The sequence below is a fragment of the Hemiscyllium ocellatum genome, chromosome 9, assembly GCF_020745735.1.
Source record: "Hemiscyllium ocellatum isolate sHemOce1 chromosome 9, sHemOce1.pat.X.cur, whole genome shotgun sequence".
NCBI classification, from domain to species: Eukaryota; Metazoa; Chordata; class Chondrichthyes; order Orectolobiformes; family Hemiscylliidae; genus Hemiscyllium; species Hemiscyllium ocellatum.
Window position 1 is genome coordinate 100,505,945 of NC_083409.1, and position 19,055 is coordinate 100,524,999.

General features: G+C 42.5%; 1 protein-coding gene across 3 annotated transcripts in view; it reads left to right on the plus strand.

Annotated features, from left to right (window-relative positions):
- Nucleotides 1-8,473: 8,473 nt before the first annotated feature.
- LOC132818842 (kynurenine--oxoglutarate transaminase 3-like) overlaps nucleotides 8,474-19,055 on the plus strand; it is a 76,717-nt gene continuing 66,135 nt past the window's right edge. The window contains exons 1-2 of one of the 3 annotated variants that reach the window (XM_060829975.1): nucleotides 8,474-8,621; nucleotides 14,139-14,240. In XM_060829975.1, the coding sequence (XP_060685958.1) occupies nucleotides 14,154-14,240 (87 nt within the window). In that variant the 5' untranslated portion in view covers nucleotides 8,474-8,621; nucleotides 14,139-14,153. Of the gene's footprint in view, nucleotides 8,622-14,138; nucleotides 14,241-14,356; nucleotides 14,423-14,775; nucleotides 14,862-19,055 lie in introns of those variants that run through there. The other 2 variants (XM_060829976.1, XM_060829977.1) reach the window with 2 other exon arrangements.

Sequence of the window (19,055 nt, forward strand, 5' to 3'; positions counted from 1 at the left end):
GGATTAACTAAGTTATCTCATTCAACCACTACTTGTATTCGAATAGCACATTTAAAGTCCTGAAGCAGCTCTGAGGAGTATTATGAAACAAAATATGATACTGAAACATTTAAGGAAATTTAGCGAAGATGACAAAAGAGTTAAGTTGTGGAGAATGTCTTAAAGGAAGGAAACATGATGGAGACATTTAGGAAAGTAATTGCAGAGCTTAGAGCCTAATCAGCTGAAAAATGAAAGGAGTTTTAAATCGAAATGTTCAGGCATTTCATGCCTTATCTCTGAAGCAGATGGGTCTTAAAGTCAGACCTACTAGCTCAGAGACAGGGACACGACCACTGTACCACAAGAGAAAGTCAGCTAAAGTTGATCTCAGTAATAGTGACCATTAAACCATTATTGATTGTCGTTAAAAACACATCTGTTCATTAATGTCTTCTAGGAAAGAGTATGATGAACATGTGATGCAATCCCCATGGTAACAGGAAAAACTCCACGGAGACCAGTGTCCCATCACCAAGGCAGGATATATTATTTACACATGAAGAGTTCATTATTCTAGTACTGTTTCTTCAGAGTCACAATAACTCTAGGTATTCTTCTTTTTGTCTATCAGCCAGGCTAACAGCCCAAATCAGGGAACTTATATTCCATGACGCCTAGCTGCTGACCTCATTATAATCACTACAGTTACATGCTGTCACCTAACTGCCCTCTGAAATGGCCAAGCAAGCCGACTCAGCTCAAGGGCAATTAGGGATTGGCAACAAATGCTGGCCTTGCCTGTGACACCCACATCCAAAGAATAAAATAAAAACCCTAATGGCGGCATGCCAGTATTACACAAGAGGGTACTCAAGAGGCCAGTCTTCCAGGAATTCAAGTATCCTGAGAGGTTGTGGGCATGGTAGAGATGAGAGGTCTAGACTCACAGAAGGATTTGCAAAACAAGCGTGAAGTAGTTTAAGTAAGGTCAGATCAAAATTGAGAGGAGCAGTAATGAAGTAACAGTTTTATCAGGTTATTGGTGTCATTTTATGACTAAAAATAATAAAATGATTTGCCTTGAATTCTTTGCCGATGTTGTATGTACGACTGTGAACTAGTGCTCAGTTTCATGAAGACAAAGTTCATACTTAAATCAAAAAGCTTTTTTAGAGGTCTCAAACCAAATTGAACAAACCTGGCAGAAACTCCCATGTCTGAGGTAACCCTTTCATCATTATTTTTATCCTTAAATCACTCTTAGATGGCAAGTTTTTAAATCCTCACAGCAGGAGCCAACTATTTGCTCCGACTGGCTTTACGTTCATCAAACCGTGCTTTTGGATTTCCTCCTGAACAAAGTTCCTTCTTACGGGCCTTGGATTATCAATCGGAATCAAAACAGTCCAGAAGGATGTTGGTTAAATGCAATGAAAAATTGCTGCATCGTTCTCAGTGGGATCAAGTATTTGGATGCCAGCCCAGGATTCAGACAGCGGTGTTCTCAGGAGTCAGATGCTACAGTTGCAGTCAAATAAAAAGATGTCCAGTCAAACCACTCGGGACACAGTATAGGAATAAATATGAGCTTAGGCTTTAAGGTTTTAGTGTAAACATTCACGGGCTGCACTCAGGTCCTGTTTAGTTTTTAGGAACCAAATATTCAAGATTGAGGTTCTCATCTTTTTATGCAGAAGTCTCCTCTAAGAATGTTGCAGCATGGAATCGACCCTATTGGCTTGTTTGTGGCCTTGAAATTGTCACTGATCTTGTCCGCATCAGATATGTATGCAAGCAAGTTTCTAGTCGAGGTCTCTGGATATCAATTGTAGGTGCAAAGAACTAACTGACTGCTTTCCTTACCCAGGAGTGCTGAGACAATTTGTATTGTCTTTCACTTGCTCAGAGATCAGATAATGTTGGTGAGTTTTGAGAAGACTTGTACCTCAGGTTAAGTTTTGGATGTAGGTTTGCTCGCTGAGCTGGAAGGTTCATTTCCAGACATTTCATTACCCTATTAGGTAACATCTTCAGTGGGTCTCAGGCGAAGCAATGTTGAAAATTCCTGCTTTCTATTTATATGTTTGGGTTTCTTTGGGTTAGTGATGGCATTTCCTGTGGTGAAGTCACCTCCCGTTCCTTTTCTCAGGGGGTAGTAGATGGGGTCTAACTCGGTGTGTTTGTTGATAGAGTTGACATTGCCTTTAAATGCCTGTCCTCACTAATTATCCACCCAATCCATCCCTTAGGTCATGTTCAGGGATTGTTCAGCTTTAAGCACCTGGTTCTCATCAGTACTGTGTGTTGATTAAGATATGAATTTTTAACACTTGATCAGCAACTGTCCATAAAGCAATTTAGATATGCTCAGCTCGTGTAAATCTGGAACAAAGCTAAGAATCAGAGTGGAAGGAGGAATTATGCCAGAACTATATCTTACTTCAGCCTCCTCTTTCAACTTTCATTTGAAACTGTTGCTGTTTGTCAAGTTGTCATGATGCTTTAGTGCAGGTGAATCTGTATTTGGCACAGTGGTCAGCACTGCTGCCTCACAGCGCCAGAGCCCGGGTTCAATTCCCGCCTCAGGCGACTGACTGTGTAGAGTTTGCACATTCTCCCTGTGTCTGTGTGGGTTTCCTCCGGGTGCTCCGGTTTCCTCCCACAGTCCAAAAGATGTGCGGGTCAGGTGAATTGGCTATGCTAAATTGCCTGTAGTGCTAGATAAGGGGTAAATGTAGGGGTATGGGTGGGTGGTGGGTCGGTGTGGACTTGATGGGCCAAAGGGCCTGTTTCCACACTGTAAGTAATCTAATCTAATCTTTCAGATATCAACACTGTCATTCTGGAGTTTGCTGAACATTCAGATTAGAGATGGGGTGATTTATGGGATTCCTTCTGATCTGATTATCTTTTATTTTTGTTGATTTTCTGGAATTTTTTTTAACTAAAAAAAAATGAATCCACGTAGGGCAGAGAAGAAAGAGAAAGGGAAAAATGCCACATTTCATCTTGCAAATAAATTCAGTGTCAGCCTGTAAAAAAGACTTGAGTAAATTGTTCTGTTAAGTTCAAACGCACTTGGATTGTGTGGCCCTGCCATAAGATTTAACTCCTACTGCTGACTGTGCCTAGTGTTGAACTTATTGACAAAGGGGCTCTGAGGATATGTGCCCTTATCTCTTGAAGGGGCTCATTTCAATGATGAAAATACAAGGAAGAAAATGTACAGTGTTCTTGATGTTAAAATTGAAAAATAAGTTTGTAACAACCATTGGACATGTTCAACACTCAAGTATCATCAATCCAGGCATGACAATTGATCTCTCATTGCCCACCTTAATGTGTTCAGAAATCAAAAGATTTTTCTGTGTTCAAAAATTTCCCACAATACAGTGAAATCTATATCAGGATACTTCAACCATTCAAGTATATCTTTTACACCATTATTAGATATTAGTAATACATTCCTCTATTAAAGAAAATTGGGCATATGCTTCACAAGAAAAGATTTGCCTGGATATGGGGAATTATTTATGCTTTCAAAGCATATGCACATGCATAACAGACTGACTGGCCTCTTTCTCCTGCAGGGTTACAGGGATAGGGTAAGGGGGTTAGGTCTGAGTGGGATGCTCTGCAGAGGGTCAGTGTGGACTCGATAGGCCAAATGGCCTGCTTCCGTACTGTACGGATTCTATGATTGTGTGTAATTCTATGAATGACCATGACTAAGTGAAAATGGTATGCTTAAATGTTACACATGAAAATGTAGCAAGTCACATTAACCAACCAAACGCGATCTTTGGTTGACAAATCTTCTTTCTTTGGGTGAAAACCAGGAAAGAACAAAAACAGAGACTGGTTGAACAGCCTCCATACTGTCAAAAATTGGCCATGCAAAGATCAAAATCATTAAATTTCTTGACTAAGCTATCCGTTTTGAACTAAAGACCATGAACTATTTACGGCACAAAAGGATGCTATTCATTTATCTTTTCACACCTGTGATAGCTCTTGAACAAACAGCTCCTTTTCCCACTTCCCTTTGGAACTATTAATGGATTTTGACCACTAGAGCTTCCTTCCATTTGTTTAACAATTGTCAACGAGAAAAGAAAATTCTGCCAAGTCACAGCCTGACAAGTTGAACTTTGCTCAGGAAAGATTTTATTAAAATATGTGGTTACAACTACATAAACTATGTGGTCCCGACTCAGGAGATTGACTGTGTGGAGTTTGCACGTTCTCCCCGTGTCTGCATGGGTTTCCTCCGGGTGCTCTGGTTTCCTCCCACAGTCCAAAGATGTGCGGGTCAGGTGAATTGGCCATGCTAAATTGCCCGTAGTGTTAGGTAAGGGGTAAATGTAGGGGTATGGGTGGGTTGCGCTTCGGCGGGTCGGTGTGGACTTGTTGGGCCGAAGGGCCTGTTTCCACACTGTAAGTAATCTAATCTAATCTAAACTAAGGTTGGAACAGAGTGACTGGTGTGAGCTGAGGTTGACAATCATACATGAATCAGAGTGTGTCTGTTCACATAAGTAACAACGGGTAGAATGAGTTTTTGGGTGTGAGTCACGCAGTAGTTAATGTAGGTTGCCACCATATAACAACTAGGCAAATGTGAGGACTGCAGACGCTGGAAATCAGAGTCTACAGCACCACTCTAATCTAGACCATATAACAACAATTACAAGCTACATTGAAAAAAATACTAATTGAAAAAAATACTAGTTGGTGATTAATATGTTATTTGGGTTTCAAGATATAAATATTTCTGGCATAAGGTCATAGTTGCAGTCCATTGTTTGGTTTAAATGAATGGTCATTCATTGAATTTGAGTTGTGGCATTGCAACACATGTTGTTTAAGTCCCATTCATTGAACTGTTATAATTTGTTAGATACTGTAAAGGTGGACGCTTGTGCCAACTTCGGCTTGGCTAAATCAATCTTCCTGGAGGACTAAACTGAGTACTTCTGTTCTTATTTTCCTACTAATATTAGCTCATTGGGCGATGACATTATAGCAGAGTGTGAGGGATTATAAAAAGTATGGAATTCTGTTAAGAACTTTTTGAGATCCCCTAATGAAGTACTTGGATCCAATTCCCTCTTTGCTATTTCTGGATTTGTCTTAATGTGTAAAGTTATAAAATTACATTCCTCTCAGCAGGCCAGAAGTTAATGACTCCAAACTTTGCACAAGCAATGGAACTCATAAACCCTGAATATGAACCCTGTGACTGGCTCACGTTTCTCAACGTTTCAAATAAAAATAAAATGTTGCAGGTGCTGCGAATCTCAAATGAAAATAGAAAGTGCTGGAGAAGCTCATCACGTCTGGCAACATCTGTGCACAGAGAAATGGGATTTGTTCGGAAGAGACTTTGGACTTGAAATGTGGATGCTTTGAAGAGGGTTCAGAGGAGGATTACCAGGATGCTGCCAGGACTGGATGGCTTATCTCATGAGGAGAGGTTGACTGAGCTCGGACTTTTTTCACTGGAGAAAAGGAGAAGAAGAGGGGACCTAATTGAAGTATACAAGATAATGAGAGGCATAGATAGAGCCGATAGCCAGAGACTATTTCTCAGGGCAGAAATGACTAACATGAGGGGTCATAGTTTTAAGCTGGTTGGAGGAAAGCATAGAGGGGATGTCAGAGGCGGGTTCTTTACACAGAGAGTTGTGAGAGCATGGAATGCGTTGCCAGCAGCAGTTGTGGAGGCAGGGTCATTGGGGACATTTAAGAGACTCCTGGACATGCTTATGGTCACAGCAATTTGAGGGTGCATAAATGAGGATCAGTGGTCAGCACAACATCGTGGGCTGAAGGGCCTGTTCTGTGCTGTACTGTTCTATGTTCTATGAAATGTTGACTCTGGTTCTCTCTCCACAGATGCTGCCAGACCTGCTGAGTTTTTCCAGTGTTGTTTTTATTCCCATATTACAAAACTGAATACAAAAGGAACAAAGGAAAATAAATAACCACGATCTTTTCCCCTGGGTAGGGGAGTCTAAAACTAGAGGACATAAGCTAAAGGTGAGAGGAGAAAGATTTAAAAGAGATCTCAGGGGCAAGTTTTTCATGTAAAGGGTGGTGTCTGTATGGAATGACTTGTCAAAGGAGATGGATGGAGACTGCTTCAATTACAAAATTTAAATGGGTACATGAATAGGCAGGATTTAGAGGGATATGGGTCAAGTGCTGGGAAATGACTAGATCAGCTTAGGATATCTGGTCGGCATGGATGAGTTGGACCAAATGGTCTGTTTCTGTGTTGTGCATCTCTATAACTGAATTTATATAGCCCTTCTCACATCCTCATGAGATCCTATAGCGCTTTACGGACAAGAATTTTTGAATCAAAGTCAGAGGTGATATCAGTGATCTCCTACCTGTGCAATTAAGCTTGTCAGAGCTCCTTACCCAGGAACATCCAATCAAAGGCTAAGACAGATGAGTTTTTAATTAGTAAGGAAATCAAGTGTTTTAGGGAATAGGCAGGTGAGTGGACTTCAAGGTTATCAAATCTAACATGATCTCATTGAATGGTGAAGACTCAATAAGCTGACAGGCAGCATGGTGGCTCAGTGGTTAGCACTGCTGCCTCACAGCACTGTGGACCTGGATTTGATTCCAGCTTGGGCAATTGTCTGTGTGGAGTTGCACATTCTCCCCGCGTCTGTGTAGGTTCCTTCTGGTTTCCTCCTACAATCCAAAGACGTGTATGTCAGGTGGATTGGCCATGCTAAATTGCCCATAGTGTTGGGTGCATTAGTCAGAGGGAAATGGGTCAGCCTGGACTTGTTGGACCAAATGGCCTGTTTCCACACTGTAGGGAATCTAATCTGAATGGCTGAATTTTGCTCTTATGTCTTGTGGTCTCAGGGCAGGGTATCTGTGGAGTTGTGTTCAGCTGGGGTCCATGAGGTGGGGTGGTTGGAAATCGGTGTGACTTATGGGGGTTAAGATCAGTTTAATAGTTACATAAAAAATAGGAGCAAGAGTAGGCCATTCAGCCCTTCAAGCCTGCTCCTCCATACAATATGATCACAGCTGAATTTCAATCCGTATCCTGTTCCCCCACCCTTTGATCATTTTAACCCTAGGAGCTATATCTAACCCCTTCTTGAAAACATTCAACATTTTGGCCTGAACCATTTTCTGTAGCAGGGAATTCCACAGGCTCATCACTCTCTCGGTGAAGAAATTTTTCCTCATCTCAGTCCTAAAAGGCCTATCCAGTATCCTTAGATGCTGATCCTTAGTTAGAAAGATTGAAAATAGGGGCAGGGATAGGCCATTTGGCCTTGAGTCTACTCTGCCATTCATCATGATTAAGACCAACTCAATAACCTGTATCTGCATTTCCCCCATATTCTTTTTATTTCCTTTAGCTTCAAAACTATGTTCAACTCCTTAGTCATAGAGTCATAGAGATGGACAGCATGGAAACAGACCCTTCGGTCCAACCTGTCCATGCTGACCAGATATCCCAACCCAATCTAGTCCCACCTGCCAGCACCCGGCCCAAATCCCTCCAAACCCTTCCTATTCATATACCCATCCAAATGCCTCTTAAATGTTGCAATTGTACCAGCCTCCGCCACATCCTCTGGCAGCACATTCCATACATGTATCACCCTCTGTGTGAAAAAGTTGCCCCTTAGGTCTCTTTTATATCTTTCCCCTCTCACCCTAAACCTATGCCCTCTAGTCTGGACTCCCCGACCCCAGGGAAAAGACTTTGTCTATTTATCCTATCCATGCCCCTCATAATTGTGTAAACCTCTATAAGGTCACCCCTCAGCCTTCGACGCTCCAGGGAAAACAGCCCAAGCCTGTTCAGCCTCTCCCTATAGCTCAGATCCTCCAACCCTGGCAACATCCTTGTAAATCTTTTCTGAACCCTTTCAAGTTTTACAACATCATTCCAAAAAGAAGGAGATCAGAATTGCACACAATATTCCAACAGCGGCTGAACCAATGTCTTGTACAGCCATAACATGACCTCCCAACTCCTGTACTCAATACTCTGACCAATAAAGGAAAGCATACCAAACGTCTTCTTCACTATCCTATCTTTAAATCATATGATGTTTGGTCTTGACTGTTTTCTGTGGCAGTGAATTCTACAGGCTCACCACTCTATCTGCTCCTCTCAGTCCTAAGTGGCTTACCTTCTATCCTTAGACTGTGATCCTTGGCTCCAGACTCCCTTGCCACTGGGAACATCCTTCCTGCATCTAACCTGTCTAGTCCTGTTAGAATTTCATAAGTTTCTACGAAATCCCCCTCATTCTTATAAATGTCAGTGACTGTAGTCTTAACCTATCCAATCTTTTTTTGATCTGTCAGTTCTGCCATCCCAGTAACTTGATTTTGATTTTGATACCTGAGCACAGTAAAATGTATTGACAGAAGATGCCATACAAGGACACAGAGATCAAAGGTTGTTTAGATAGAGTGAGGCATATGAGGTTGGGACTGCCGGGAGATCATCATCTAAGCAAGCTTCCTACTGTCGGCAGCCGCAATGCTTCCTGTTACTGCTGATCTCTCCAGTTAATCATTCTCTCCCGTGTCACCCCGCCGGCCAGAAAACCGGTCCAAAGGTTAAAAAGAAAAATCCAAAGGTAGGAACCGGGGCTGAGGGAAATTCAGATTCTTCCACCTCAGATCTGAAAGGCATGACAGTCCCAATCCGTTTAAACATGCCTTTTCCCATCTGCAATCGTTTGTTGGCATCTCCCACCACTGTTTTGGGCAGGGAATTGTATCTGTTAACATGAAAATTAATTTTCTAGACTGTCCCTTTACTTTCCTGGCAATGATCTCCAGTTTACAAATGGATATTGTTGCTCTAAAACCCTTTACCGTCTGAATATTGCACTCTCTCTGATTCTAGTCTCGGTGCTATGTCCATAATCTTTCCCAATCGTCTCCATTTCTCCCTCCTTTTCCGGCTCCGTTATAAACCCCTCCAGCTCCTCGGGGATACTGCCACTGGGGCCAGTGATCCAGGAGCCCAAGTTCATGTTGTGGGGACACCGCAGGTGGTGAAATTTAAAATCAACAAATAATCGGGAATATTAAACCGTTCTCAGTAAAGGTCACCGTGACCCCGCATGGATTTTTCTGTAAAAAATGGGGAAAATCATGTTTAACCAACGTGGTGGAGGTTTTCAGGACTGATGACAGTAATAAGGCCATCAGAAATAGGAACTGGGATAGGCCGTTCGGCCCCTCAAGCCCGATCTACTATTCAAAAGGATAATGGCTGACCCAGCGTTCACTCTCTTGCCTTTTCCCTTTGAATCTCCCTGACTGATCAAGAATCTATTTATGTCAGTCTTAAATATGCACACGGACTCTGTGACCCTACAGCTGTCTGTGATTCAGGTGTTCAAGATTCTCAGAAAGAGGAAATTCCACATTCCTCCTCATCTCAGTCTTTCCTAGACACCCCTTTATTCTGGGACTATGCCCTGTAGTCCACACTCTCCCGTGATGGGAAACATCCTCTCAGCATTACCCTGTTGGGCCCCTGAAGAATCCTTTAAGTCTCCAAAGTAATGCTCATGGTGTGGTAAACAAGGATTTACAAAAGATATTTGATGCACTGCCTCACAATAGACTTGTGTGAGGAAAGTTGTCAATCATGGTGTAACAGATTGAAGTGTCAATGTTGATACAAAATTGAGTGGTAGAAAACAGAGGGTAATGGTCAATGGATATTTATCAGGCTGGAGGAATGTTCGTGGTGGAGTCCCGCAGATAGAAGCATAGGAACAGGAGTAGTCCATTCAGCCCATTGAGTTGGAGGAGGATTGTATGGAACTCCAAAAGGATATTGACAAGTTGGTGGAGTGAATGGAGAGGTGGTAGATTACGTTCAATGCAGTGTGAGATGAAGGGCAACAAGGACATTCAAGGGCAACACCCACATCCTGTAAAGTATAAACTAAATTGCTCAAGTGTTTGACAATTCTTGATGACAGTGTCTTTTTTTTATCTGATTGCATTCCTGAAAGGTTTTGCTATTTTGAAGGCATTCTAGAAATGTAATTATGTCAGAATTGTTATTCTGACAATATATATATTTTGATTTTATCATCTAGGTCATTATGTAGCACCTGAAAAATGCCATATGAAAATCCATATGTCACATTTTCTTGATCAATGTGCTGTTCTGTTGTTAAAATAAAACTGCAGATACTGGAAAGAATGAAAACATCAGTCAGCCTACATAACGAGAAAGACGAGCTGAGGTTTTGACGAAGGACTTACAATTATAGTTCCACATTTGTTACACACCCGAAATGATCTTCAACCGTTTAGACATTTTTAAATACAGTTTGTACAAAACAAACTTTTTTGCAAAGTCCTGAAAATGGCAATGCATTAATAACTTTCTAACCTAAGTTTAGACAGTACATTTGGATCGGCTCAGGCTTGGAGGGCCGAAGGGCCTGTTCCTGGGCTGTAAATTTTCTTTGTTCTTTGTGATATGCAGGTTTGGGCATTGGGAGAATTCCCCTTGATCAAGTAATAGGATCTTGTATATCTACGTAAACGGGCAGACGTGGTCTTGATTTAATGGGTCAAATCTTTCTCTGGGCTCAGGAAAATGTGGCCTGCACATTTTCGCAGCTTGGAGGTTGTGTGAGTTTGCCATCTATTTTTGGGTTTTCACAGTATAGTGAAGGAAGGGTTGCAGTGCAGTTTATGAGCTACAAGTTTGAGAGTGAGGAATGAGGCTGTGGAAATGAATTGTTTAGAAGGCCCATCTCAGTTCTCCAACACATTATCCCAGCTCCCAATCATATCTCACCTCTCTTATCCCTCCACCCAACACCCCTTCCCACCTGGCCATGTCCACTCAGATCACCCATGTCAGCCCATACCCCCTCTATTCTTCATGTTCCTCCGTGCCACCTCATTCTTCATATATACTCCGTATTCACTCACCCAGTATTCATAACTTGGCAATCCTCAAAATACTTGCAACATTAATGGAAATTGGTATTCCATTGGTGAATGTGGTGTTAGTGATGTGTGTGTATGTAGGGGTGGGGGGTGTTGGGGGGAGAGGTGGTTGTGGGGGCGGGTGGAGGCGAATAAGCTTGTCACCAGGTATTGAAAGCCTTCATATAATTTATATTGAAAAAAAATGTATTCCCAAATTTTGGGGAAATAAAATCTTTATACTACTTGCTATCCTTCAAAGTTGCAAACTATTGTTAAAATTTGTTGAATATGTCATTCATCTGCACTGCTGTCTGGGAAGGAATGAATAGAAGGCATTTGGTGCAATGGCTCAGTGATTAGCATTGCTGCCTCACAGCGCCAGGACCCCAGGTTCAATTCTGCCCTTGGGTGACTGTCACTGTGGAGTTTGGACATTCTCCCTGTGTTTGTGTGGGTTTCTTCCAGATATTCCGGTTTCTTCCCACAGCCCAATGATATATGGGCTAGGTGGATTGACCATGCTAAATTGCCCATAGTGCCCAGGATTAGCCATAGGAGATGCAGAGTTACATGGATAGGGTCAACGAGTGGGTCTGGGTGGGATGGTCTTTGGAGAGTCGGTTTGGATTGATGGACCGAATGGCCTGCTTCCACCTTGTAGGGGTAAAAACAATGACTGGCAATGCTGGAAACCAGATTCTGGATTGGTGTTGCTGGAAGAGCACAGCAGTTCAAGCAGCATCCAACGAGCAGTGAAATCGACGTTTTGGACAAAAGCCCTTCATCAGGAATAAAGGCAGTGAGCCTGAAGGGTGGAGAGATAAGCTAGGGGAGGGTGGGGGTGGGGAGAAAGTAGCATAGAGTACAATGGGTGAGTGAGGGAGGAGATGAAGGTGATAGGTCAGGGAGGAGAGGGTGGCGTGGATAGGTGGAAAAGGAGGCTAGGCAGGTCGGACAAGTCCGGACAAGTCATGGGGACAGTGCTGAGCTGGAAGTTTGAAACTAGGATGAGGTGGGGGAAGGGAAAATGAGGAAACTGTTGAAGTCCACATTGATGCCCTGGGGTTGAAGTGTTCCGAGGCAGAAGATGAGGATGAAATCATCCTCCGACATTTCCGTCACCTCCAAAAAGACCCCACCACCCGGGATATATTTCCCTCCCCACCCCTTTCCGCCTTTCGGAAAGACCGTTCCCTCTGTGACTACCTGGCCAGGTCCACGCCCCCCTACAATCCACCCTCCCATCCTGGCACTTTCCCCTGCCACCGCAGGAACTGTAAAAGCTGTGCCCACACCTCCTCCCTCACCTCTATCCAAGGCCCTAAAGGAGCCTTCCACAACCATCAAAGTTTTATCTGCACATCCACTAATATCATTTATTGTATCCGTTGCTCCCGATGCGGTCTCCTCTACATTGGGGAGACTGGGCCCCTCCTAGCAGAGCGCTTTAGGGAACATCTCCGAGACACCCGCACCAATCAACCCCACTGCCCCGTGGCCCAACATTTCAACTTCCCCCCCACCTGTCGAGGACATGGAGGTCCTGGGCCTCCTTCACCGCCGCTCCCTCACCACCAGACGCCTGGAGGAAGAACGCCTCATCTTCCACCTCGGAACACTTCAACCCCAGAGCATCAATGTGGACTTCAACAGCTTCCTCAATCCCCTTCCCCCACTTCATCCTAGTTTCAAACTTCCAGCTCAGCACTGTCCCCGTGACTTGTCCGGACTTGTCCGACCTGCCTAGCTCCTTTTCCACCTATCCACTCCACCCTCTCCTCCCTGACCTATCACCTTCATCCCCTCGCCCACTCACCCATTGTACTCTATGCTACTCTATCCCCACCCCCACCCTCCTCTAGCTTATCTCTCCACCTTCAGGCTCACTGCCTTTATTCCTGATGAAGGGCTTTTGTCCAAAACGTCGATTTCACTGCTCCTTGGATGCTGCCTGAACTGCTGTGCTCTTCCAGCACCACTAATCCAGAATCCACCTTGTAGGGATTCTATGCTCATTTCAATTTTAAAGCAGTATGCCAGCCAATCAATATGGGCAAGAAGTTTAGAGACGTTTCATTTGCTGAAGCTTTATTTAAATAAGTCAAAGTCTTTTAAATCACAGCAGATGTCTCTCACTGCGTCTCACACCTGCACACACACACCATGGGTGCTGGGGAAAAAATAAGCACTACCGCAGTTAGACGGTAGTGTGGGGGTTAATAAAAAAAAAGAAGAAAAGGTTTAAAAAAATTTTAAAAAACAGAAAAAAAATCACAGCAGAAAAGATGACAGTACTGGCAGGCAGGTCATTTTGGCACACTTTTCATTGCTTGGTGGTACTGTTTCCATTGGAACGACTTTGTAATACATGTGAATAAATATACACGACTGACCAATGTAAAAGTTAACTTATCTTTGAAGGATAGGTCCCTGTGTTGAATCACTACATTAAAAAAAAAGCGACATTTGACATACAAGATAAAATCTGATTTTCACTCCCAGTTGAAAAAGGGGAACCCGACCTCAGTGATGGTTGATGGACCTTCCTGAGCTGCACAAAAAGCCAGCGGAAAATGGCACCAATTTGGGAATGCAGAAGAAAATCAGATTTGCTCGGAAAACAAAATGTGGCCGTTCACGCACTGAAACATACCTGAGCACTCTGACAAAAATTCAGCCTAATGACTTATTCAAGAGAGCTGCTTTAAAAATCTTACACCTGGCTTTGTGCCTGGGTTACGTGAAAAGATTTGAATTGCAACTTGTTTGCTTGGAAAGAAAGTGAGTCCCCAATTAGCCGAGGATTTTAGATCTAATAATTTTCGGATCAATCTGTTGCTGCCTTGTATGTCTAGGTTAGGATTGGAAGACTGACCATAATTCCACTTGTTTACTTTTCAGATGTAAATGTGCTTGTTCATGAACTAGCAACTTGTTCTCGGTGTTGATAGTGATGTTTTCATATTCAGCAGTTAATTTGTAAGCGTGCTAACAAAAGTAGGTGCTTTGTGAAACTTTGGACTTAGTCAGGATGCAACATGTTATTGAGCGTGTCTTGTCTTGAAAGGAAGAATGAATTAAATTGCCATAATCCCATCAACAAGTTTTCCAAAAGCACCTTTCAGCCAAAGAATTAGTTTTGAAAATATAATTACCTCAGTGTTATGTTTTCTCTCTGTTAGTTCCCTATTGCAGGAATGTATTGCACCCATTGGCTGAAATATATGCAAACAACACAAAGCCTTCTTCATTATTCAATCAACCGGAAGGGTTCCACCTCAATGGTAAGCTATCTTTTTGTTCTTGCTGCATTGCAAAATGTATAGACTGCTTAGCGTATTTCTGCAGGCTGTTTGCAATTTGCTTCTATAACAAAATAGGTAAAGTCGCCACAGTCTCAGCAAACTACACTCTCATTAGGAAGAGAAAACTGGTGGTGATTTAATCTGTGATCATCATGCCTCAGGTGAGGGCAGAAATTGTAAAGGAGAATCCTTTTTGGTATCCTGAGCCAATGTGGGAATTGAACCTACACTATTGGCGTCAGTGTGTTTCACAAGTCTGCCATCCAGCCAATTGAGCTAACTAACTCTTGATTAACTTTGTGATGGTACGATGGATTTATTAGCTACATTTTGTCCTTTTTTTAAATGAAGGGAGGTTGAGACAGAGGTTTTGATTGGTCTACTCCAAGCCAATAAAATAAACAGCATGTGAGACCTTGGAATTTTTAAGAAGTTGGTAGAACAGAAGCAGCCTGAATGGGTGGAGTTGGGTTCTCATCGAACCTGGATTTTAGTTTAGGTTTCAGTAGTTGTTGGGGTTTTGAAGCTGGTTGTGGAAGCAGTTAAACCTCTCCCTCTGTTACAGTTAAAATCTTGGTTTCTCTCCATGCTGCCAGAATAGTGAGTGGGACAATCTGTTTTCCTGACATTGTCTTTGCCAAGGGTGTTTATAACATGTTACTGTGTTGGAACAGTTACTGTTTAATAATTAAATAATCTGTTATTCTGTTAAGTTTTCCAATAGAGTTAAAGTTATATTAATTCTTCTTTGTTTTTGTTTGTACTTTAAATATAGGGTAAGAATAAAGAGTGTTTTGCTTAAAGCCGAGTAATGTAACTAATTGAATTACATCTGGAACACAGCAACTTATACTTGCCTTTAAATAAGGAAAGGTTGCGGTCTAGGCTGTCTCCTTGTTATCTTTGAGCTGGGTTTGGTCTAGTCCATAACAGCTTTGAGATTGGTTGAAGAATCCAGTATTCCTCCAGAAGATCTTGCACCCTTAAGGAATCACTTCTGGATGAGTTATTTTATTCACACATGGGGTGTGGGTGTCAATGGCTGGGCCAGCATTGATTGCCCAAGCTTTGAGAAGGTGGTGGTAAGCTGCCTTTTTTCTGCAGTGTAATTTGTAGATGCTACAGCTGCTGCTGTGCATCAGAGGTGAAGGAAGTGCATGTAAAGTGTATTCTGTCACACTCCTTATGGCTTGTTAATGGTAATCAGGTTAATTACTTGCCACAGAATTTCTATGTAGTCATGATTTGGAGACACTGGTGAAAGAGCAGCACTCCATAAGCTAGTGCTTCCAAATAAACCTGTTGGACTATAAGCGAGTGTTGTGTGATTTTTTAACAGAATTGCTAGTCTCTGAGCTGCTCTTGTAGTCACATTATTTATATAGCCAATTCACTTTCTGGGTAATGTTAACCCCTACAATGTTGATAGTGGCGGATTCAGCATCTCCTCTGGAAATGGTAACTACTCCGCACTTGTGTGGCATTAATAATAAATATAATGTGTCAGCCTAAACCTGAATGCTATCCAGATCCTGTTGCGCTGTGACTCAGTAACTGAGGAGTCATGAATGGTGCCGAACATTGTGCACTCATTGGCGAACACCTACACTTCAGACCTTTTGATGGAGAGAAAATCATTGATAAACCAGGCTGAAGATAATTGCACCTTGGACACTATCTTGTACGTGTCTTGCAGTGGTGACCTGAATGAGAATGATTGACCTCCAACATACACAATCATCTCGCTTTGTACTAGGTATAGCTCTAATTAGTGATGTTAGTTCTGGAAAAGTCAGTGAACGTTATCTGCTTAGCATGCTGTCTTCAGATGAGCCACAATGTTGTCAATGCAGTTCAAACATGTTTGTGACGAAAGGTGTACAGTTTATACATTACTATTTTTTGGAATTATGATTTAGAAATTTTGGTGAATATTGGTTACCTCTGTTTCTTTTTAAAGAATCAATTCAGAGAATCCTTCCAGAACAGTAACTTAAATTCAGCATTTGTCATAAAGCTAGGACTGCAGGCCCCTGCAATATTTTAATTAAAAGATGTTTTATTGTTGGATTTATGACACATGGGTAAGCATTTAAAGCTATTAGCTTTACATTCACTTCAGAAGAACCTATGATTCAGTATGCTTTTTAAAAAAAATTTCAGTGCAGAAAACATCGGGTTTGATTTCAGAAGCAAATCTAGCTTCTTGTTGAGATATACTTTGGGACAGTTTAAGGAACAAGTCACCTCAGCAGTTAAGTCTAGTTTATGAATTGTCCATGCCAGGAGAATTTGATTAGAAATCTTTAGAATTCAGAAAATGTATGCTGTCAGATTTGTGAAATGTTCACAGCAGCAGACTTGTAAAGGATGCATTAAATTGCCCCCACACTAAAGGCAAGGAAATTGTAAGGAGTCAGGCGAGTAGAACCTGAAAGAGTTGAGATGGTGGTGTAATTTATCTGAATTTGTAATTGGGAGACAGGTTGAAACTTTGTTTTGCTGTGTTTGTGATCTTTCTAACCATGGAAAAAGTGAGGACTGCAGACACTGGTGATCAGAGCTGAAAAAATGTGTTGCTGGAAAAGCGCAGCAGATCAGGCAGCATCCAAGGAGCAGGAGAATCGACGTTTCGGAAGAAGGGCATATGCCCGAAACGTCGATTCTCCTGTTTCTTGGATGCTGCCTGACCTGCTGCGAATTTCCAGCAACACATTTTTCAGATCTTTCTGACCGTCTCTAACATATCTAGCTTTTTTTTATGTACAATAAACCTTGGTTCTCTGGCTAAAGAAAATCTGCATCCTTATTGGAGATGGTCATTGCCTGGCACTTTTGTGGTGCAATTGTTATTTGTCACCTGAGAGCCCAAGCCAGGATATTGTCCAGATTTTGCTGCATTTGTACATGGATTGTTTCATGCAAGGAGCCAGGGGACACTGTATTCTGGGATTTTGCACTGCAGCGTATGAAAGCTTTTTATATCCCAGCCCATGGTACTTCTGGACCAGTCAGATCTCAGAATGAAACTGAGCTCGATAGATTTTCTTTTCCTTAGTTAATAACGTGGAAAAGGAGGCCAGTCATTATTGTGTCTGCATCAGCTCTCTGAATAATTTGTCTTGGTGCCAAACTCCTGCCTCATCTCTGAGACCTTGCACATTATTTCTATTGAAATGTAATGACCTCTTCCAGACAGTTCATTCCAGAATCTAACTACTCACTGTGTGAAAAAGTTATTTTTCTCGCTTTGCATTTGCTCCTTTTGCAAACTACTCAAAATTGGCACTCTGATTATTGAGGCAACGTATGGTGCTGGAAAAGCACAGCAGGTCAGGCAGCATTCAAGGAGCAGGAGAATCGACAGGAGGACTGATGAAGGGCTTATACCCGAAACGACGATTCTCCTGCTTCTTGGATGCTGTCTGACCTGCTGTGCTTTTCCAGCACCACATTCTCGACTCTGATCACCAGTATCTGCAGTCCTGACTTTCTCCCACTCTGATTATTGATCCTTTTATGAGCAGTAACAGTTCCGCCCTGTTTAATCCTCGCTGATTCTGCATTATCCTGAAAACTTATATCGAATCTTCCCTTAACTTCTGATCTCCAAGGAAAATGGTCACAACTTCTCCAATCTTTCCTCACATAACATAACCTGATGACTTATCAACCTCAAGTATTGGCAGCCTATCCAATACCACGTCCCTCTCTATTTTCAACTCCTCCAAGGACTGGCATTCACGGGTAGCTGATGGCTTAGTGGTAATCCAGACTGTTAATCAGAGACCCAGATAACCTTCCGGAAGCCTGTGTTTGCATCCTGCCATCGCAGCTGGTGGAATTTGAATTCAGTAAAGTTAAGAGTCTAATGATTTTCGTGAATCCATTGCTGATTGTTGGAAAAATCCATCTGGTTCACTAATGTCCTTTAGGGAAGGAAACTGCCATCCTTAGAATAGGATGGTAAGAAAGATGAATGTGTGGCAGAACGGTTGGTGCAGGATGAAGGGCTTTAGATTCCTGGGGCACTGGGTCTCGCTCTGGAGATGATCCAGAGATACTACTTTAGTGGTCATGCTTGCTGATGTCCTACCTGGCACTCTACATTTTGACTGCAGGACCACATCCCTTTCCCTACCTATGTTGCTAGCACCAATATGGACCAGGACCTCTGGCTGTTCACCCTCCCCCAGAAAAATACACTGCAGCCTCCTGTGACATATGTAACTTTAGGGCCAACCAGACAATATGTGTGCAACTCTGGTCTCCCTCCTTTAGGAAGGATGTTGTGAAACTTGAAAGGGTTCAGAAAAGATTTACAAGGGTGTTGCCAGGGTTGGAGGGTTTGAGCTATAGGGAGAGGCTGAATAGTTTGGGTCTATTTCCCCAGGAGCTTCGGAGACTGAGGGGTAACATTATAGAGGTTTATGTAATCATGAGGGGCATGGATAGGATAAGTAGACAAGATCTTTTCAGGGGAGTCCAGAACTAGATGGCATATGTTAAGGGTGAGAGGGGATAGATTTAAAAGGGACCTAAGGGGCAACCTTTTCACGCAAAGGGTAGTGCCCATATGGAAAGAGCTGCCAGTGGAAGTGGTGGGGGCTGGTATATCAATAGAAATGGTTCACAGAGATATGGGCCAAGTGCTGTCAAATGGGACCCGATTAATTTAGGATAGCTGTATCCCCAGCTTTTTGAACGTTCACTTTCCGCAATTTTGCTCTTACGGAAGAGCTACATGGGTACCTGTTTTCGTAAATCTGAAGAGGATTTTCGCTTTTACAAGAA